Source organism: Gordionus sp. m RMFG-2023, chromosome 1 (genome assembly GCF_954871325.1).
Source record: "Gordionus sp. m RMFG-2023 chromosome 1, tfGorSpeb1-WG-v2, whole genome shotgun sequence".
NCBI classification, from domain to species: Eukaryota; Metazoa; Nematomorpha; class Gordioida; order Chordodea; family Parachordodidae; genus Gordionus; species Gordionus sp. m RMFG-2023.
In genome coordinates, this window is record NC_088775.1 from 59,099,605 (window position 1) to 59,122,526 (window position 22,922).

General features: G+C 27.6%; 3 protein-coding genes across 7 annotated transcripts in view; 2 read left to right on the top strand and 1 right to left on the bottom strand.

Annotated features, from left to right (window-relative positions):
• LOC135923035 (uncharacterized) overlaps positions 1 to 22,922 on the bottom strand; it is a 155,717-nt gene that overhangs the window by 130,424 nt on the left and 2,371 nt on the right. For 4 of the 5 annotated variants that reach the window (XM_065457634.1, XM_065457636.1, XM_065457635.1 and 1 more), the window contains exons 6-7: positions 15,370 to 15,568; positions 14,972 to 15,077 (exon numbers count right to left, since the gene is read on the bottom strand). In XM_065457634.1, coding sequence (XP_065313706.1) covers positions 14,972 to 15,077; positions 15,370 to 15,537 — 274 coding nt within the window. In that variant the 5' untranslated portion in view covers positions 15,538 to 15,568. Of the gene's footprint in view, positions 1 to 14,971; positions 15,078 to 15,369; positions 15,569 to 22,922 lie in introns of those variants that run through there. The other variant, XM_065457637.1, reaches the window with a different exon arrangement.
• On the top strand, positions 18,980 to 19,570 carry LOC135928011 (DNA-binding protein HEXBP-like). Its single transcript, XM_065464328.1, has one exon. It carries the CDS (start codon positions 18,980 to 18,982, stop codon positions 19,568 to 19,570), a length of 591 nt encoding a protein of 196 aa, XP_065320400.1.
• Positions 20,402 to 20,800, top strand: LOC135928018 (uncharacterized). Its single transcript, XM_065464341.1, has one exon. The coding sequence runs from the start codon at positions 20,402 to 20,404 to the stop codon at positions 20,798 to 20,800; it is 399 nt and encodes a 132-aa protein (XP_065320413.1).

Below are 22,922 nucleotides of genomic sequence, written 5' to 3' on the forward strand. Positions count from 1 at the left end.
ATAATATTTTCTAAGTAATATTTTTAAATTTTATTTCTTTTTAAAATAGATTTATAGTATTTTAAAAGTTATTTTTTATAAAAATAGAAAGGAACACCCAAAGTTTTATTTTTTTTAAATCTTTTTAAATAACGCCAATTTTTTTATTTACACTTTAAATAAAAGAATTTTTTTTTAATATGGTATCTGAATTATGGAAATATTTTACAAAAGGCAAAGATAATTTTTCAAAATGCGTTATCTGCGGAATCATCTGAGTCTGCCATCAGTACGGCAGGAGATATAGATAGTACATATCGTAGAAGCTTATTCCCAGAAAATCTGAAGGCTCTCATATTTATTAAAAAAATCTAATATATTATAATTTTATATATTAAATATTACAATTTTATAATTCATACCAACATAAAATGGATATATTATTAAATATATATTTTTTTTATTATAGTCTTAATTGTAGAAATAAAAAAATTAAATTAAATTCATAATTCGATTTTTTGCATAAAAAATATTGATTTCTTTATTACATTTGGTTCAAATGGGGGTGATTAAAAATCAGTATAAATATCGGATCGGTTTTGGAACAATATCAAAAAATATCGTATCGGAAAAATTATGTGGATCGGCACAGCCCTACAAATAATTTATTCAATAATGCTATTAAATATTTCAAGAGCAGTTTGACCATTTTCTATTGTGATTGTTCTAATGGTTGTATTTAATTATTCATTGTGATGGAATAGAAGATTTTCATTACTTCAGATTTAAAAAGGTATTGGTTAGGTATACTAAAACCATTTAGCCCTTCTTCCATTGAAATTAGAAATAATCTTGATAAAATATAAGCTTTCTATGATAATTATAAATTTTACCTGTTTGGAGATGGTTTCTTGTTTATAAGATTCAATAATTTTTCATCCAATTTTTGGCTTGGGGATGAAGTAACATTCTTACTACTCTCACTAGTATCAAAATTACAAGTGGTTGGCCTGTCAGCAATTGTAGGCTCCATATTTTATATACTCCAACCATTTGTATAATGTCTATTATTTTAAAAGATTTCCTACATTTTTGAAGTAGGATTCATTTATTTTTTATCATATCAAAATCTCTATTATTATAAAAAAAAGTTTAAAAAAAAGCTTAGCGCAATTGGAAAACGTAAATTTGCACAATTTAAAAGAATGCATTTCAAATGCATTATTTGCGTGTGCAACATAACGTTTAAAACGCTCAATTTGTGCACACTATAATATGAAATTAAAGAAAAATTTTAATTTTTTTTTATAAATTGCATGTTTTATTTTATTTATTTTTTAAGGAAAAATATTTTTTATACAATTCATTTTAAAAAAAATTCCATTTCTTTTTATATTTTTGAAGTAGGGTTTATTAAGTTATGAATAATTTCGATGTTTACAATGTTGTGATGATTTAATGAAACATATTGACGATTAAATTAAAACCCATCCATATAAAATTATAATCTTTGCAAAAATGATTAAAATATAGACAAAGTATTATTGAATTTTTTTTTATTATTCCTTTTGAAAGATATATCAGAGGAAATCCGATCTATATCTTTTAACGACTAATTTAATAGATATACAACACTTCACTAGATTATTATATTATGTTTTAAGTATGTGTTTGATTTGATTTTTATATTTTGTTTCAGTTTTAATATGACTATTATATTTATATAATACGAGTGAAGCGATGATGATGTTATTACGAATATTTTTTTGCGGGCCTAATTCTATTTAAAATAATAGGGTTCGGACCGGGTCGGGTCTTGGAAATTTTATTAAATATACCTAAATTTATCAATTTTATATTGAATTTTTTATGTAAAATAAAAAATTTTGATTTCATTTATTGAAACTAAACGCTATATAACATATGTCTTTTATTTTTAGTAATTATAAAAATTAATTTCTATATTTAAATAAATTCGGGCCTGTCCGTGCCGGTAAAACTTTTTAAAAAAATTTCGGTTTCGGGCAGGGTCGGCGAAACTTTTTTAAAAAAAATTTCGGGCCGGGCCGGGCTTGAAAAATTAGGCCCGATGCAGATCACTAATTATAATATGATTTTTAACACTATAATAAAATTTCTTCCGAAATTTAAAAAAAAAAGAAATAAAATAATTTTCATCAAATTTATAATTATAACTGTTTCCAACGTGAGTGTTGCATATTGTATAATTACATTTGAGATCTGTATAATTAGGCCCTGCCTGCGCGGGTTTCGGGCCGGACCTATTTTTAAAAAAAATCGGGTTCAGTCTGGGTCGGGCCGAATATTTTTTAAAAAAATCCGACCAGTTAGGGTCTTTTAATATAACTAAATTTATCAATTTTATATTGAATTTTTTATGTAAAATAAAAATATTTGATTTTATTTATAGAAACTAGATGCTACGCTATATAACATATATCTATTATTTTGAGTAATTATAAAATTTAATTTCTATATTTAAATAAATTCTGCCCATGCCGGTAAATTTTTTTTAAAAAAAATCCTGGTTCAAGCCGGAAAAAAGTGTCAAACAAAAAAGGAAAAGTGTCAATTGAAAAAAGAAAATTACCAAAAGGAAAGGAAAAGTGTCAATCAAAAAAGGAAAATTCTCATTCAAAAAAGAAAAATCGTAATTTTTTGTCAATTTTTCTTAAATTTTTATTTATTTTTGTTATTCCTTCTTAATTTATTTCTAAATTTTTGCGATTTCTTTACGATTTTTAATTACTGTTTCTCAATTTATTTCTAACTTTTAGCGATTTTCTTTACTTTTGTTTTTCTTACTATATTCAATTTATTTTTATTCTCATTTTTAATAATTCTTTTGTATTTTTAAAAATAATTTATAAATTTAGGTCCATTTTTTAACAATTCATTATGTTTTTTTTTCATCATACATACAATATTCTTTTTATGATTTTTTCATTGTTCTTTTACATACATTTCTAACCTTTTCAATCTCTTTAAGTCATTTTTAATCTATATTTTTTTTAGCATTTCTCAATTTTTTTCTTCTCATTTTTGATAATTATTTTTTAAAATTATATTTAATGTTTTTGGCAGACAATATAATTACAATTGCTAAATTAAATTAATCGTTTAGTTATAATGTCCCTTTTTAAAATTAAATAAGTTTGAACTGTAATACCAAACGATATGTAAATTAATAAATTATAATCATTTTTAAATTCTTATTTTTTAAATTATCAAAAATGAGAAGAACAAAATTGAGAAATGCTCAAAAAAATAAAGATTAAAAATGATGAGATTGAGGTTAAAAATATATGCAAAAGATTATAATGAAAAAATCATAAAAAAAATTTTGCATGTATGATAAAAAAAGTAAAGAATTGTTAAAAAAATGGACATAAATTTTTAAATTAATTTTAAAAATACAAAAGAATTATAAAAAATGAGATGAAAAAAAAATTGAGAGGTGATATAGTAAGAAAAAGTAAAGAAAATCGTAAAAAGTAGAAATACAGGGTTTCCCATTCAAAAAAGGAAAAGTTTCAATCATAAAAGGAAAATATCCGATCAAAAAAGGAAAAGGTCCAAACAAAAAAGGAAAAGGTTCAATCAAAAAAGGAAAAGGTCCAAACAAAAAAGGAAAAGTGTCAATCAAAAAAGGAAAATTCCCAAAAAGAAAGGAAAAAGTCCGATCAAAAAAGGAAAAGTGTCAAACAAAAAAGGAAAAGGTTCAATCAAAAAAGGAAAAGTGTCAAAGAATAAAGGAAAAGGTCCAATCAAAAAAGGAAAAGTGTCAATCGAAAAAGGAAAATTCCCAAAAGAAAAGGAAAAGTGTCAATCAAAAAAAGAAAATCGTAATTTTTCTTAAATTTTATTTATTTTTGTCATTCCTTCTTATTTTATTTCTAATTTTTTGCGATTTCTTTACTTTATTTGTATCTTTTCTCAATTTATTTTTCTTACTATATTTTTTCTCAATTTTTTTTCTTCTCATTTTTGATAATTCTTTTGTATTTTTAAAAATAATTTATAAATTTAGGTCCATTTTTTAAACAATTTTTTAAGTTTTTTTTTCATCATACATATGTTGTAATTTTTAAAGGGATTATAAATATAATATCCGGGATCTTCACGGGATTTAAAGTGATCCCTTTAAAATTTCAATTTTTTAAAGGATAAAGAACTATACGGCATTACCACGTTTGAACCATGATATAGAAGAATCTTATTTTAAAAAGCGTTTTTCGCGCGTTTCGTTTTTTAATTTTATTGTTATTCATTAATTTTCAATGTTGTTTTTTTTGGCCTTATGAAATAAGATATGTCTAACATAGGGTATCAATCGATAGCTAATCAAAAGATCTATTCAACTGGAAGTCAATCTCTCCCCCATAATGGGCTGGTCTAGGTCTTGGGGGTCAGAAACATTTTTATCACCACAAAATATCGATATGAGTATCAAATAAAAGCTAATTTTAATATCTTTAGATTAAAATTATTCATTTTTTGTCTTGATGGGTATGACTGTGGAACCGAAAAAAGATTTAAAAACTTGTTTTATCTTCATTCTCTTTTATTTCTGTAAATTCTATCCAACTAGACATTTTGTTAATATGTTGTACCCATCAAGAAAAAAATGAATAATTTCAATCTAAAAATATTTAAATTAGCTTTTATTTGATACTCATATCGATATTTTGTGGTGATAAAAATATTCCTGACCCCCCAAGACCTAGACCCGCTTTCTATGAGTGATTATTATTATTACAATAAAAAAATATTATTATTACCTTTTATTTGATACCCATATCAAAAAAAAATATTTTTACACCCGCCTCCCTCCATACACCTCCTCTCCACACCCAGACTAAGTCATACCCACCCAGACCAAGAATGAAGACTTAAACCATATTAAATTTAGCTTTTATTTAATACCCATATCGATATTTTGTTTTGATAAAAATATTTCTGACCCCCCGAGACCTAAACCAGCGCATTATGGGGGAGAGATTGAATTCCAGTTGAATAGATCTTTTGAATAGCTATCGATTGATACCCTATGTTAGACATATCTTATTTCATAAGGCCAAAAAAAACAACATTGACAATTAATGAATAACAATAAAATTAAAAAACGAAACGCGCGAAAAACGCTTTTTAAAATAAGATTCTTCTATATCATGGTTCAAACGTGATAATGCCGTATAGTTCTTTATCCTTTAAAAAATTGAAATTTTAAAAAGATCACTAAATCTAGTGAAGATCCAGGATATTATAGTTATAATCCCTTTAAAAATTACGACATATGTATGATGAAAAAAAACGTAAAGAATTGTTAAGAATTATCAAAAATGAGAAGAAAAAAAAATTGTGAAAAAATATAGTAAGAAAAATAAATTAGAAAAAATATAGTAAGAAAAATAAATTAAGAAAAGATACAAATAAAGTAAAGAAATCGCAAAAAGTTAGAAATAAAATAAGAAGGAATGAGAAAAATAAATAAAATTTAAGAAAAATTGAAATATTTATAATTTTTTTTAAAAAAATTTTAAAAAATTACGATTTTCCTTTTTTGAATGGGAATTTTCCTTTTTTGATTGATACTTTTCCTTTTCTTTTGGAAATTTACCTTTTTCGATTGACACTTTTCCTTTTTTGATTGGACCTTTTCCTTTTTTGTTTGACACTTTTCCTTTTTTGATATGACTTTTTCCTTTCTTTTTGGGAATTTTCCTTCTTTGATTGACACTTTTCCTTTTTTGTTTGGACTTTTTCCTTTTTTGATAGAACCTTTTCCTTTTTTGATCGGACCTTTTCCTTTTATGATTGAAACTTTTCCTTTTTTGATTGTGACTTTTCCTTTTACAAATGGGAAACCCTGTAAATTGAGAAAAGATACAGTAAGAAAAAAAACGTAAATAAATCAAAATTTAGAAAGGAATAACAAAAATAAATAAAAATTTAAGAAAAATTGACAAAAAATTCTAAAAAATTAATTTTCATTTTTTGAATGGGAATTTTCCTTTTTTGATTGAGACTTTTCCTTTTTCGATTGACACTTTTCCTTTTTTGATTGAACCTTTTCCTTTTTTGTTTGACATTTTTCCTTTTTTGATCGAACTTTTTCCTCTCTTTTTGGAATTTTCCTTTTTTGATTGACAATTTTCCTTTTTTGTATGGACCTTTTCCTTTTATGATTGACCCTTTTCCTTTTTTGATCAAACCTTTTCCTTTTATGATTGAAACTTTTCCTTTTTTGATTGGGACTTTTCCTTTTTTGAATGGGCCTTTTCCTTTTTTGAATGGGAACCCTGTAATATATTTATTATATTGCTAGGGAATGCCTCGTGCCCATAAAGAGATGGCATGCCCAAGTTTAATATAAAAAATATTTTATATATATATATACGTCAATCAACCATAAGGGTTGGGGAAAAAACAATTATTTTTATATTATTTTTCTTAATAATTTTTGTTCATTTTATTAATTATTTTATTTTTTAATATTCTTCGATTTTGATGTGCGAATTTATATTCTTAGATTTTGTTAATTCTATTTTTTATGGATTTTAATTATTATAAGTAACAATATGAATAAAAGTTATACAAAACTAAAAAGGTGTAATTAAATAATTAATAGTTATAAGAGATTAGTTAGAAATTTGAGTATAAGAAATTATAAATATTAAGTTGAGATTGAGAGACATGAGCGGAATTACAGATTGTGGGATTTAATATTAAATATCTTAAAATTAAAGAGTATTATGATGTTAGATTATTAAATATAGATATTGAAAACCAAGAAAAAATATAAAATACAAATTATTTGACAAGGTTAGCAAATAAACATTCTATAACAGGCATAAATTATGATTCCACTTTAATTGACTTAGAACAAGAATGCCATATTCTACTAGGAAAACGCCATTCTGAGGATAATTTTCTAAATTTTTGGAAAGAAGAGTTAAACTTTTAAATCTTTCCATTCTAACTGAAAAATAATTGTTTCGGTAACTAGCACATTTAGTGAAAATTTTTCTCTATAGCAGGGTTGACGTCGAATTCAGGGAGATCATCCTTATTGCCGGCAAATTTTAATAAAATTATTTTTATATATTAGATGAGAACTAAAAAATTACAAAATTGAGTTAAAATTTATAATTACTCTTTTTCAATAAAGATCTAAAAATAAGCCGATATATCTGTAGTGTATATTTTATTTTAATTTAATTAAGCTTTTCTTAAAAAATTTAATTAGTAATTGAACTATCGTGAAATAATTTCATTATATATTTATATTTTGTTAGTTTATATATCTTTTACAAATCAATATAAATACATCAATTAATCATAATACACAATTAACAAATATATTTGAATGACAATTAATCCTATTACCTATTGCTTTTATTTTCAAGGTTAATTAATTCTATTAAATCCATTATCCCCTTTTAGGGCTCTCGATTTAAAGCAGTATAAATTGTTTTCATAACCGTTTAGGATAACGGCTACTTGTACTTTCGTCCCTACTGCAGGTTGATCCGTACTATCGATTTCAATCTTCATTTATGATGGTACCTTTGGTTATCGAGTCTTATATAGGATCAATGTCTTTGTCTATCTGTTTTGTATAGCAATGTCTTTGGCTATCAAGTTTTGTAAAGGATCAATGTTTTTGGCTATCAAGTTTTGTATAGGATGAATTTCATACATTCGTGGTAGTTTACATAGTTTCTCCTTCTCTTCCTTCCTCTCTATTTTTAAAATTCTGTTCTTTTAACAATGATACCTGGTATCCAAATCGCTTTTTTTATTATCTTTGCATATATTTTCTCATTTATATTTAAAAAATATGGTAACTGGGGTATGTATGGATGAGGATAAATTGGTTTTATTATGTAAGGGCCCTATGGGTTGAAATTTAAACATAATTGAACTTGGTGATTGTTTTCTGGTTATTTGTGGAGTATTTCAATAATTAAAAAGAAAATCTTGTATTTTATAATAATCATTATTTTTTTTTAAAACTCTTAAAAGTTCGTATTAACCGCTAGGCCCGGCCCGTTGGTTCTTGAGTGGTAAAGGGCACTATATACATTTCCAATTGCTAATTGTTTGCAAAATATACTGAATTCTCTACTTTGAGGGGCCCATTATCCGTAACAATCGTATTGAGGTAAAAAATAGCAAAGTCTTAACAATATTTTTCTAACTTGTCGACAGTTTTTGTATTTCAGGCCATTTACTAAAACTATCTATTATTATTAGATATATATCTCCATTAATTGGTAAGGCAAAATATAAATGAATTCTTCCCCATGGTCTATTTGCGGAGGGGTAATGATCGTTTTACCGCCAGAATTATTTGTTTGACATAATTCACAATTCTTACCGTGTAATTCGATATCTTCGTTAATATTCGGCCACCAAACGTTCTCTTGTGCCAATAATTGTGTTTTAGTATAACCCTAATGCCCTATATGTAAAAACGAAAAAAAATTTTATTGTAATTATTTTGGAATTGTAGTTCTTAATCCCCATAATATACACCCTGCCTCCATAAGTTCATTTCGGCGCTGAAAAAACGGTTTTAAATTTTCCTCTATTATCTTCGGCCGCCCAGTTGCAATGTAATATGAAACCTTTTCAGTACGGATCGTTTCTTGTGTGTGATTTCTGAAGTAGAAATAAATTGTGAAGCATAACTCTTCCCAAGCAGATGGTTTAAAATCAATTAGAAAAAGGGAAAGCATATCCACATTACTATTTTATTTTCATCCCTCGAAGTTGCAATTCATAATCATAATTTGCTAGTAGTAATGACCATCTTATTAATCTTGATGACATATCTGTTATTCTTTTATGTGGAATAAATAATGATATAAGTGGATGATCAGTGATTATTTAATCCAAATATGATTGCTATAGCCTCAGGCTCTATCTGACTGTAATTTCGTCCGGCGGCATTTATTCAAGATGCGAATCCAATCGGCTTTTCCTCGTTGTCAATGATATGAGATAGAAATCCTATTCCATGTTGGGAGGCGTCAGCAGCTAGAATCATGGGTTTTTCCGGATTATAATGTGTTACAATTGGTGCTTCTGATATTAATTTTTAAAATTTATAAATTAATTTAGTATCATTATCTGTCCATTTCCATGGCACATTTTTACTTAAAAGCCTATATAACGTAACAGCAATACTCTAAAAATTGTTTATAAATTAAATTTTTGATAATAATTCATTATACCAATAAAAGCTTGCAATTCTTTAAAGTTTTCAAGCAAAGGTGCGTCTAAAATTGCATTGACGTTCTTATTTGTTGTTGTGATCCACCCATCGCTACTGGTATGACCTAAGAATTCAATCTTTTCTTTAAAAAAATTCCATTTTTTTAGATTTAATTTTACACCGTGTATTACTAGTCTTTAATATATTTATCAAATTTTTTCATGAATCTCAATTGGTTCTTTAGTAATTATTATATTGTCGAAATATACCGCTACCCCAGGTAGTCCTTTTACTAACGAATCTATTTGTTGAAAAATAGGTGGCGCTAAAGCTACCCTAAGTGGAAGTCGTGTGAAATGATATTTTAAGATCCATCTTTTTTCAGTGGCACGATCGGAGAAGGGATATTCGAATATTTCAGTTTTTCTAAAACTCCCATGGTCGTTGTAATTCCTTTTCTAATTTTGTCTTCCAAGCAAATGGTATCGGTCTGCTTTTAATACAATGAAAGTTAGGGTTGAGTTTTACCGATAAACTTGTTTTAAAATCTTTCAGTAAACCTATTTTCTTAATATATAATGATAAAAATCACCTCCCTCCTCCCCCAAATCTTATTAATTGTATTACATTGATTTATTATTATTAAATTTAATTTGTTTATTAAATTTCTACCTATCAAATTAATATCATTGTTTACAATTATAAATTCATGATATATAGTATTATATTTATAATAAACGGATAATATACAGTTACCTCTAATATCGATCATTAAATTATTATAAGATTTTAAAATAATATCCGTTCTTGTTACTGGTATTTTTACGATTAACGTCTGTTATATTCAAAATGGAGACTGCGGATCCTGTGTCAATTAAAAAATTAATACATATTTTATCTATCAATAATTTCACCTCGAATTTTTTCTGCGACTCCTCTGGATCCCAATCTTCAAAACTTTCTCGCCCCTTTTTGGGGCATCTATTGTTCGAATATATTCTTTCTTACCATGATTCCTTTTGCATACTTTCTGTAAATGTCCTTTTATATCACAATTATGACAAATTGCATTTAAATATGGGCACTTTGATTTTATGTTGTTTACTAATCCACAACAATAACAAAAAATTTTGATACTGGTTTATAATTATCATACTTCTCCTTGTCACTGTTTTTGAAATTTTATTTATCTCATTTCCTGCAGATAATTTTGTATACGTTCTCATTTCCGTCGTCTCCATTGATATAGCGATTAAAACAACCTTTCCCTATGACAAGTCTGGAGTGTTTATTAACTTCATTAATATTTTTCCATTCGTAATTCCTTATCTTTAAAATCACAAGAGTTTGCTTTTACCTTCAATTTATTTATATATTCTTTAATAGTTTCTCCTTTTTCTTATTCCGTTTTGAAAAAATAATATCTCTCCAGCATAAAATTAGTTTTCATTGTGTAATATTTTTTTAAAAGTTTATTTATATCATCGTATGATGTTTCAGCTAATGTCTTCGGTAAGCACAAAGTAAATAATTTTGAATAAACTTCTAGTTCAATATTTGCTAATGAAAACAATTTTTTGTCCTATTTTGGGGATGGTAAAAATGAATTCCATCTTTAATAAATAAACTTCTATCTCGCACTCGTTTATATTGAATTTTTCCATTTGAAACTGCGCCATTGAACTATCGTGAAAAATAATTTTATTATATCTTTGTAATTAATTTCCTCAGTTTATATATCCTTTACAAATCTACATCTATTAATCATAATACACAATTAACAAATATATTTGAATAACATCTAGCTGTATCTATGCCCATTTAACAAGTCGTCAACGAGGTTTCCTGGACGCGTTTTCAACAATTTTTTTAATTTTTAAAAATAATATAAAAATTTGTCGAATTAATATTTTTATTAAAGATTGAATAGTGGCAAATTTATATAATGCAAAAAAATTTATACTACTATCCGTTGTTATGAAATAAAAAAAAATGCTGGAAACATATTCAAGGAATTCGATTTAAAAAATCGACTATTTGGAAATGGCTAAAGGATTTAATCTTTCTTTTGTAACGGCCGTCTAAAATGACATTTGCATTCCTATAGTTTTATTGATGCCCTTTTCGCAGATTGTATGAGATAGAAATTCAATCTTTTCTTTGAAAAAATTGCATTTAAAATATAAACCGTTTACTTCTAATGTTTTTATAATGGTTATAAGATTCCTTATATGAATATCGAATGATTCCTTAGTAATTATCATATTATAAGTCCATCGCTCGTGAAATATAGCTGGGGCCGAAACTATCCCAAACGAAATCGTGATAGGGGTATTGATTACTAAAAGCCTTTTTGCATCCTCATTTAGAGCTATTTAAATATATGCCTTTGATAGATCTAATACCATGTACGTGAAGATAATAACGAGCTATTTGTGTATAGGATATCGATCAATAAAAATTTGCATTGACTGTCTGTCGGAAATCACCAAATTTGCAGATATTCATTTTTTTGGGTACAGGTAAAATTAGTCAGGTGATTTTCGAAAATTTTAAATTTTTTAAACTTTAATGAATTCTAATGGTGCAGTTCAGTTTCTAATTTGAATTCCCAAACGAAGTATATCAGTTTTAAAACATTGCAAGTTAAGGGTGGGTATTTAAACGTTTTAAAAGCCTTCAAAAAGTTTTTTTTTGTTTTATATTAACCCCCCCCCCCTTCAATCTTTAATAGCACAACATTGACCCTCAAACGTATTTACCTATATAAAAGAATTTTTAATAGATCTTTCAAATTAATTCCCTCTCTCACAATTATAAATTTCTTTTTATTATATGTGATATTTTTTATAAATTATTATATTGTTAAGATATTTACAATCGGTTGACGCCTGCTAATCCTAAATTCAGGATGGAAATGGCTGATCCTGTTTCAATTAGAAAAGTTATATACAATTTATTTATGGGTAACCTCACCTAAAAAACTGCTCGCGAGTCCTCGCATCTATTGTTTGAACAAACTATCTTTTAACACGTTTTCTATATTTACGCCTGCTAATGCTAAATTCAAGATAGAGATGGTTGATACTGTGTCAATTAGAAAAGTTATATGCAATTTATTACAGGTAACCTCATATTAAAAAAAAATTCTCGCGAGTCCTCGCATCTATTTTTGGAGCTAGCTATCTTTTAGCACGTTATCTATACTCTCTCAATATCACCTTTTTTGCAATTATAACAGATGGCATTTAAATTTGGATAAGCTCTTTATAATAACAAATGACTTTTGATATTGATTTTTATCATAATTATCCCTTGACAATGTTTAAGTGTTTTTGACCCCATATCCTACGGATAATTTTGTAGAGGCTATTATTTTAGTGGTTTCTGTTGAATTAGACAGCTTTCTCCCAGGTTAACTTTGCCGTGTTGATGAACTTCATTAAAAATTTTTCATTATTTATTTCAAAGTTAGTTATCGCGGAATGTCGTTATAGTTATCGTTATTTGCAGGTGTAGTGTTGCAAGCAGTTGTGGCAAAAATTGATGTTTTTTAAAAACTCTTAAAATGTTATATTTATATTTAATTAATCTATAACATTAAATCATTATTTTTTACAGCTTAATTAATTAATTTTTAATATTATTATATAGTGTAAAATTTACCTTGCTTAATCAATTTTAGCACTAGTATATTTGTTTTGTATTACAACAAATAAAACCTGATGTTTTTTAATTTCTTTCTTTAGAAATTTGAGCATGCCATTCTAAAATAATTCTGATATAAAATCTTTCATGGTGCATTGAAAAATAACGTATGGGAATAAGAGAAAATAATTTTTTTAGGATGCAAGCTAAACTTATCATATATCTAGCTTTAGGTGCGTCGTCTCTATAAATAACTTTTTATTCAGTGAAAAAAAAAGCAGCTAAATGTCCCACGAAATAGTTATTCTAAAATCCCGCATAACTATCATAAAATAGCAATTATTTTTAAGAATTTTCAAAATTTTTCAAAAATTATATAAACTTTTGAGCTAATTTCATGCGTCATTTAGTTTTATGCTAACTTGAAAAATTCTATATATTATGCATATATGGATTATCTAGCAAAGCCTGCATTTAAATTTTCACTTAAAAACTTAGTATCCTTCATTAGCCCATTACAGATAAAAGTTAAAATTACCAGACTAAAATTTAATTTTTTCCATCATTACTATTTATTTTCTTCTAAGATATCTTATTAATAAATCTTAAAAAATAATGTTTAGTAAAATTTTTTGAAATGATGAGAAAACGCTATAACATTCAAATACGAACTAAATTTTTAAGATTATTTATAAAATTCTAAGCATATATGGTAGAAGTGTAATGCAAAATAGGAATTACTGCAAGTATTACTCCTTACTTGGTTAATACTCCTTACTTGGTTAATACTCCTTACTTGGTTAATACTCCTTACTTGGTTAATATTTTAAGAAAAGGTTAGTCCATTTATTTATAGATTTTAATTTCTCATGTAGTAACACTCGAAATGTTTGTTTTAGTATCATAATTGGCAATGTCCCCTTTATCCTTTATTTCTGCCGGATAGGATTTTTCTATTTTTTTAAAGAGGAGATAGAGAATTTTTTAGCTTTATAAAGTTTTATCCATCACTTAATTTTTTTAGTTTATTTGTATTTAAATAAAACTTAATAAAAAGTATCATTGTGTTGTTTTTCTTGCATTTTCTCAACATCTCATATTGTAAATTTGTGAATTAAATATCATAATTTTATAATAATATACACCTGAATGGCAATAATAATTAAGTGAAATAAGAAAAATATTTTGCAAGTTATTGTCAATCAAACTTTTTTATTCCACTTATATTTTAGGTATTATTTGAGAGATAAAATTGGATTAGAAATATTTTATTTTATAATTTATTAAAAACGTAGTAGTTTTTTATGAATATAATTTATGTTATTGCAAATATTACAAAAAATTTTAATAAATGTTTCGTAAGCGCAATAAAAGCCAGTAATAAGGCATCTACTAATAATTTTATCATTCTTTGAAGATAGATGTATTATTTTAGCTTGATCTTAAATGTATATGCCCATTTGGATAATGTGATAGAAAGTGTGAATTAATTTTGCAATGATAATAAACTTACATTATGAAAAAACATTTTCTTCCATGTCACTCGGTTTACTAGTAACCGAATTAATTATATTAACATAATTTGACATGAAAGATATGGAGTTTTCGAGATTTTATAAATAAAAGGAACTGTTAAATAAGATGCTAAAATAGAAATTTTTATCTGATTTTTTAACTTGTATTAATATTGATTGATTCGGAATTATTCAAATAAAGATAAATTTGTAATTTAAAAATATTTTACACAAAACGCGCTATATAAAATGTGATAACGTATCCCGTGTACTCCTGCTTTTTAATAATTTTATCTTAAAATATCCCATAACTGACTTTAGAATATAGCAGGTCTAGCGAGGGCTAGTTTTAAGATGACTATGGATTAATTCGTTTTTGCTAAAAAAAACAAATACCTTTACAAATATAAATATAAGAAATTTGAAAAAATCTGAAGGAAGAATCTAGGTGGTGTGAAATTCAACCTATATTAATTTTCTATTTTAGAAATTTTTTAAATCCCTTCCAGTTTAAATACGGGTCACTAAAAATTAATATAATTTTAGGCTATGATTTACTTCTAATTTATTTTTTAATATAAGATACCTTTAAAATGTATATAAGTTCCATATTCTTTGAGGGATATTCTAGATGCTTTTAAACTACAGGGTTTCCAATTATACGATGTGCTTTGAACCACCACAGATGTTAACTAATTAACAATTGAGAATAATTATTAATAGTTTTAAAAGAATATAAAATTAGAATTACTATTAACTATTTCCAACCTTACAATTAATTAACTTTAAAATAACTATCGGTTTCAATAAATAACAAGTGATATGATTTGATGGCCAAAATATTTCATTCAATTTTGATTATTTAAATAATATTTTTAACTGATTTGATTTTATATCCTTTGATTTAAAGTATAAACACAATTTTCGTCAAATAAAAAATGAACTATTATTTAAAATAAAATTAAAGGTAAATAATTTAAATACTTCAATTATGGCTCGAAAATTTTCAGGACAATATATTGTGACTAACACTATGTTGATACTCATTTTGACTCCTTCAATAATTTTATCAACTAGTGAATTATAAGATGTGGATAATTGTAAATTATGAATCATTTTGTTGTAACTGCTATATCCACTAGTACTTGACATAAAATCAAGATTCAAGCTTTGTATTGTCTCACTGTGAAATTAAAATTATTAAAGATGTTAATAATTCTATATAAATAATTTTTTTTCCTATTAATATTTTGACATTCATTTTGCTAAATTATAAATTTCATCTTAAAGAAGAGCTCATGAATTATAACTAATAAACTCTTAAAATAATTTGTTGTCTGGATTTTTACTTATATTTAAGCCTGGTAGGATTTTTAATCATTTTACAACCTAATCCAACCAACATTAAAAATGAATTATTTTATTTGCATTTTGTAAAATGATTTAAAGGGAAAGAATATGAGCAAATGAATGTTAAATGTCCCATGTCAAATTAATAAAAAAAACATGATTTTAGTATTTTAGATTTTAATAAAGTACAAATTAAGGTTCAAGCAACCTATATTTGGGCAAAAATACAGCCTCCTAGTGCTCTATTTTTAGAGAAGACTAAACCAAAAAACACACATTTGATTATCTAGCAAAAATAATTTTTAAAATTTTTACCACATATTAGATACAAAATAAAGTGACCAAATGCATTACCGACAATGCTAGAAATTATATAAAAGTTTTCAAGTAAAAAAAATTATAATGTTAAAAATTTATTATAGTATATGAACAAGGAGAGGAATCGGATGATGGTTCCTTTGCCATTATTTGATCTATTTGAAAATCACTAACGAAGTATTGTATACCTACCTAAGCATCTTTCCTATTCAGCACAAGTTTAAATCTCATTGTAAGTGTTGACATTGAAAAGGCAGTTAACGATGTCCACTTTAAAACCATTTCAAAAAATTACATTTTCTAACTATAGCTATTGTGGAATATACATGGGCAATCTTCAAACTGTGAAGCCATTTTTAAGGAAAAAATGGAACGATATCTGATTAAACCGGTTATAAGATGGAGCTCTTTTTATAACTCCGTGAAATTAATAGTCTTATTAAGGAGAATTGCCAAAAATTTGACGAATCTTGTAATAAATCTTAATTATAGAGATTCAACTAACGACAAGTCGTTCATGGATGAATATTGTATAGTTAGTGTTAATTAAGAAATATGATATGTATATATATTATTTTATAGGTTATGGAACCGATTGCTACGGCTCTTGCAATTTTAGAGAGCAAAGAAAAAATGCATTTGGGATATCACACTCCCACGATAACTATTAAAATATTAAAACTTTAAAAAAATGGCTTTAAATAATTTCAAGTTTTGTAAGCCGCTTATTAATTCAATCCTGGAAATCATAGATAAAGGTATACAGTTCAAATATTGCTTACAATTTATATTTTGATTATCTTTTATTTTCAATAGATTCAAACACATCTATAAAGTTGAATACTATCAGCAATAATTCACCCACATTTAAATTGAATCAGCCCTGGATAAAATTAAAGGTCAACAAAAGAAGAATGCTAGAACTTATTTCCAGTTTGAGAAAAGATCTTGATAAAGAAAGAGCAGAAGTAATTCCTATTCCAACACACATACCAGAATATTTTCTGATAAAGATAAAAAAAAAATTTGATGAGGAAATGAATGAAGATCCTTGTGAAGATTTATAGCTTTTTTCAAAATAAAGATAATTCTTCAAATATTTTTAATAAATTCCCCGAATTAAAATTTTATTTATAAAATATAATACAACTCTCCCATCCTCTGCGCCAATTGAACGTGTGTTTAACACGGCGAAAGCTGTGTTGAGCACTAAGCGTTCTTGTTAGTCTGATTAAAATTTTGATTTTGCAAAAAAATAAATAAAAAATTGTTATAAAAAGATGTTATCTTATATTATATATTATTTTTGTATAATTTTATTTATATTATAATTATATATATAATTTTTTTATAAAATGATCATCTTATTATATGTTCTTTTTGTATAATTTTACTCATATTATATATTGTAGGAAAAAATAATATTTTTATATATAATATTTAATTTATTAAGTAACGAGTAACCCGTTACTTTTTTGAATAGTCAGTAACGCGGGTTCCTTTTTAAAAAAGGTAACGAGTAACGGTAACGCGTTTCTTTTTTCAGATGTAACGAGTAACGGTAAAGCGTCTTTTTTGAGTAACGTTTACAGCACTAGATATTAGGCATAATATTTAACATAGAATATTTATATGGGTCTCAGGTAAAAGCTAATTTAAATATATTTTTACTCAAAAAAATAGTATTCACTATTAGGTTTGAGAAAAAATTTTTAAAATTATTACGGGTCTGGCTGGGGTTGGAAAATAAATTTATAAATTATATTGGGCTGGGCTTGGGAAAATGTTTTCGAATTATTATTGTTATATATTTCGTTTTTTTTAGTAACAGAAGTTATTATAATAATAGTTGAGTCATTGTTAATAAATATTATTTTTTATAGGATTACTAATGAATTATATTTTTTTTTATCGATTCATTGTTATAAGGAGTAATATTATATTTTTCTAATTATTAATAAATATATATTTATTTTAACAATTTTAAAAATTATATAAACCCAAAAAGGGGAAAAAATTATCATTTTTATTATTTTTTTTTACAAATAATTTTTATTCTAAAATTATAATCGGTTTTTAACGTCTTATATTTTTATTTTAAACTATACGAAATATTCTAATAAAGGAAGTATAAAACCGCCTATATATATATAATAAAGCAATACATTAATATAGTTAAATAATAATGGTGCCGTGACCAGAGCGAACTGATCGCTAGAACCTGGTCGTTAGGGACACTAAAAAAAAGGGGGGGGGGGAACTGTAAAAAAAAAAATATAAAAAAAAAAATCTGTGTGGATTAGTGATATAAAAAAAAAGAAAAAGCTCAGTGGTATATAAAATCTTTGTGGCTTAGTGATCTTTGTGGCTTAATGATCTTTGTGGCTTAGTGATCTTTGTGGCTTAGTGATCTTTGTGGCTTAGTGATCTTTGTGGCTTAGTAATCTTTGTGGCATAATGATACTAAAAAGGTAGAGTACACGGAAATGCTGTCCAAATTTTTGCCTATATAAATCTATTAGAAGAAAATGCGAAAAAGTTTATTAGAAGGCAAGTTACACGGAAGTGCTGCCGATTTTTTTCAAAAGACGTGGATACACGGAAGAGTTAAAAAATTCGCGGAAAAGTTTTAAAATTACGAAGTATGTGGAGTTGCAATTTAATGTACTGGGAGCGATGGTAGTGTTGGTGATATGGTTGTGTAGTTTATATTACTGGGAGCGATGGTAGTGTTGGTGATATGGTTGTCTAGTTTATATTTTGGAAGGAGAATGCGAAGAGAGAGGAGTATTAGGATTCGTGGGCAATCGTTGTTGGTAAAAGGGCATAATGGAGAGGATGATAGATTGGGGAGAGTGACGTGGTTACCGGTTCAAGAAATAAAGTGCTGGTGATATGGTTGTGTAGTTTATATTTTGGAAGGAGAATGCGAAGAGAGAGGAGTATTAGGATTCGTGGGCAATCGTTGTTGGTAGAAGGGAATAATGAAGAGGATGATAGATTGGGGAGAGTGACGTGGTTACCGGTTCAAGAAATAATGAAGGGTTGGGTCAATAATGAAGAAATTGACCGGTTAGAGAACGAGAGGATAGATGACAGACATTTGGACGTTTACCGTGGACGTCAGGACATGCCGAGGCCGTTCAACAGTGGGGGACAGAGAGGTCGGAATGGTAGATGTTATAAATGTGGGGAGATGGGTCATATTGCGGTGAATTGTAGAGATGTCAAATGTTTTGCGTGTGGGAAGATGGGACATATTTCGACATATTGTCCAGGCAGAGCAGAGAGAATACGTTGCGCGGGTTGTGGAAGATTTGGACATGTGAAAGATTGCCGAGTGGGAAAGGTAGAAACAAGGGCAGGTTTTCCACAGAGAGGAGAGACTTCGGGGGCCGTGAATATGAGGAGTATGACGGAGATAGCTGGAAAAAAAGGAAAGGATATTGAAGAGGAGATGACGTGTTTCAAGTGCCGAGAAAGGGGACATTGGGCCAGAGATTGTGATAGAGATTGACTATATGATGGGAAGGAGAGTAAAATGATAACCGTGGCGTTAAGAGGAGGCAAAAAAAAGTTGAGAGTTAAAATGTTGCAGCAGGAGGTTCAAAGGGAGTTATCGTATCTGCCGAGTCCGAGGGTATGGTTCGATATCAACGGGAAGATGGTATCTATGTTATTTGATACCGGAGCAGCTATTTCGGTGATAGGATATGAGGATTTTAGAAGACTTTGGCCGGGTAGTAAAATAATTAGAGACGTTATGCAAGTGAGGCAGTTTGATGGATCGGAGATGATGGGAAGAGTGCATATTGGGGATGTAGGGAGAGAAGGATGTAAAATGTTGGACTTATGGATAATTAACCGAGACGTTGAGCCGTTGATGGGATGGGATTGGATTACAAGTGTGGGGCCGGAGTATGCATTTTGGGGAGTATTTGCGCGATGGGGAATATTTGTGGCGATCGAAGAAGATATTCGGGAAGATTTGATAAATATGGTCCGAGAGGAGGAGGAGAGAATGTACGGAGGAAATTTGGAATGGATGGAGGGCCGAGATAATATTGAAGTAGACGAGGGAAGATCCGTGTTTTGGTGGGAAAGCGAAGGAAATAGGAGGGAATATATGTTGGCGAGAGGTCCGATTTATGTAGATGGAGAAATAGCAAATATCCAAGACAGTAGATATGGAGTATTGAGGCCGCTGGTTAGTGAGAGGAGTGAGAATTTTGTAGAACAGGGAGTTGTGGAAAATTTGTGGGAGTAAAAGATGTCCAAAAGGAGGTGGAGAAGTTAGTGGAGAGGTATGGAGAAATCTTTGGGGAAGAGTTGGGTTGTCTAAAGGATTATGAAGTGGAGATTCGGAGGAAGGTGCGTACCAAAATTTTGTGCTGTTCGTAGAGTACCTTTTGTATGGAGGCAGGAGGTAGAGAAGGAGTTGGATCATTGGGTAAAGGAGGGTATCGTGAGTCAGGTTGAATACAGCGTATGGGCGACGCCTTTGGTATCCGTAAAGATGGCCAATGTTAGTGTGAGGTTGTATGCGGATTTCCGGGTAACGTTGAATCCATGTTTGGTGGAGGTGAAGTATACGTTACCCAGGATAGAGGAGATATTGGCCAGTTTAAAAGGAAGCAGATATTTTTCGAAAGTGTATTTTTCGAACGCGTATTTGCAATTACGGATAAAACAGGAGAGGCAGAGGTTGTTGACTATAACAACGCCAAAGGGGCTTAGTTGCTTTTAGAAGGTTGCCGTTTGGGGCGTATCGGCACCTATGTTTCAACGGACGAGGGAGGCAGTTTTTCAGGGATTGGAGGGAGTGTTTTATTATACCATGATGTAAAAATAACAGGGGTTACTCTAGAGCAGAACAATCAAAGGTTAGAGGTGGATGAGTATTTGCAGCGTGTTATTGGAGTGGTGGAGTCTTTTCAGCGTGTGTGCAAAAGTGGGAGTCCGAAATTTTTTTGTAGTAATGAAATAAATTAAAAGGATTTTAGGTTGTAGTTACTCTTAGAAGAAGACGATGGAGGAATAATAATTATGGACATATGTTCGAATAATCGATGGTCAAAGGTGTCCACTTACAACAATAACAGAAGAATTCCTTGGGGTGATCAAAGGGATTGGGGTCTCAAGGATTGGTTAAAGGGGGGAGGTGTCATAATTGGGAGACTGATTTGTAAAATTTGATTTTTGGTAAAGTCAGTAAGTATTGCGTTTGATGAGCCATTTTTATTTTTATAATTTTATGTTTTAGTTAAATTGGTGAGTCATTGTTATTTTTATAATTTTATGTTTTAGTTTAATCGCGTTAACATTTTATTTTTAGATTTATAAAAGTGAATTATTGTAAAGTCATTATGATGATGGGATTTAATTATTTATTAGGGAAGCGAAAATTGTAAATTATTAATTCATTTTTTTTGAATTCATTTTTTTTTAATTTAATTTTTTATAACTATTTTTTATTGTTTTCAATTATTATTATTATTTTTTTTTACAAATAATTTTTATTCTAAAATTATAATCGGTTTTTAACGCGTTATATTTTTATTTATAAACTATACGAAATATTCTAATAAAGGAAGTATAAAACCGCCTATATATATATAATAAAGCAATACATTAATATAGTTAAATAATAATTATCAGCGTGGAGCTTGGGATATTTTTTTATCATTAATTATGTATTAGACATTAACCTAAAACAAATTATTTTGCAAACCTGGGCTCGGACTGATCAAGAAACCAAGGCCCATGAAAATCTGATTTTTATTGTATTTTTAAATTCATTATAATTTTTTAAATATTTTATTCCAGTTCTCAACTAACAAAATTATAATGGGGAAATTTTTTCAAAATTATCATGGCCTTAAACCTTGCTTGGGAATTTTTTTAATATTAATAATTAGGCATAGATGATAAGTAATATTTTAAAAAATAATATTGATATGGGTATCAACTTTTGACTAAAGACATAGCATTTACAGTTTAATGGATTGGATCTAGCCTGAAAGGGGGAGGGTTATAAAGAATAAAAATTGGATATTATTTTCAAATAACAGGTAACAACTATCATAAAAGTAAGGAGAAAATTCTCATTTCCCTTCATTTTTGACAGGGTCAGCAATACTGACTAACGCTGGTACTCTTAGTTATTATATTTTTCATTTTGCCCATCAAGACATCATACTTTTCTCCCTTGATGATAGTTGAATCAGAAATTAAAAATATCGGTGTGCTATTCACAAATTTTCATCATTTTTCTCCTAAATTTTAATATTTTTAATATATTAATAAAGTATATTTATATAAACTAACTAATTACCCCTCAACCCCATCATTCTTGACGGGTTATTAGCTAGTATTTTTTCAATAATAAAGATGTTATTTTAATAATAAATATATTATTTAAAACATTGTCTCATTTGATCTAGCAAAATTTTTTTTAGTAATTATTATATTTCTACCATAATTTCCATATTTCACCTGCAAAATACCAAATTTCTCCTAAATTTTGACCTGACAACTCTGCCTGTATCTCGGGAACCAAGTATAACAGTGCGTTACCTACCATAATAATTCTAGAAATTAACAATTTTAAAAGGAGTAAGCTGAATGGGAAACTACTTTTGATAGAATAATGGTAATGATAGTGTGCTACTTTTTTTCAGGAATATGAACCCAGACCCTGAACCCTCATATTTTGGCTGTACCTGAACCTGAATCTATTTAAAAGTGGAGGGTTCAAGGGTTCTAGGTGTCATAAAAAATTTTTATTTAAATAATATAAAAAATCTTTTTATTTTATTAACTTTTATTTATGGAATCATTTTTTTATCTTCGCGTTTTTTTTTTCAATT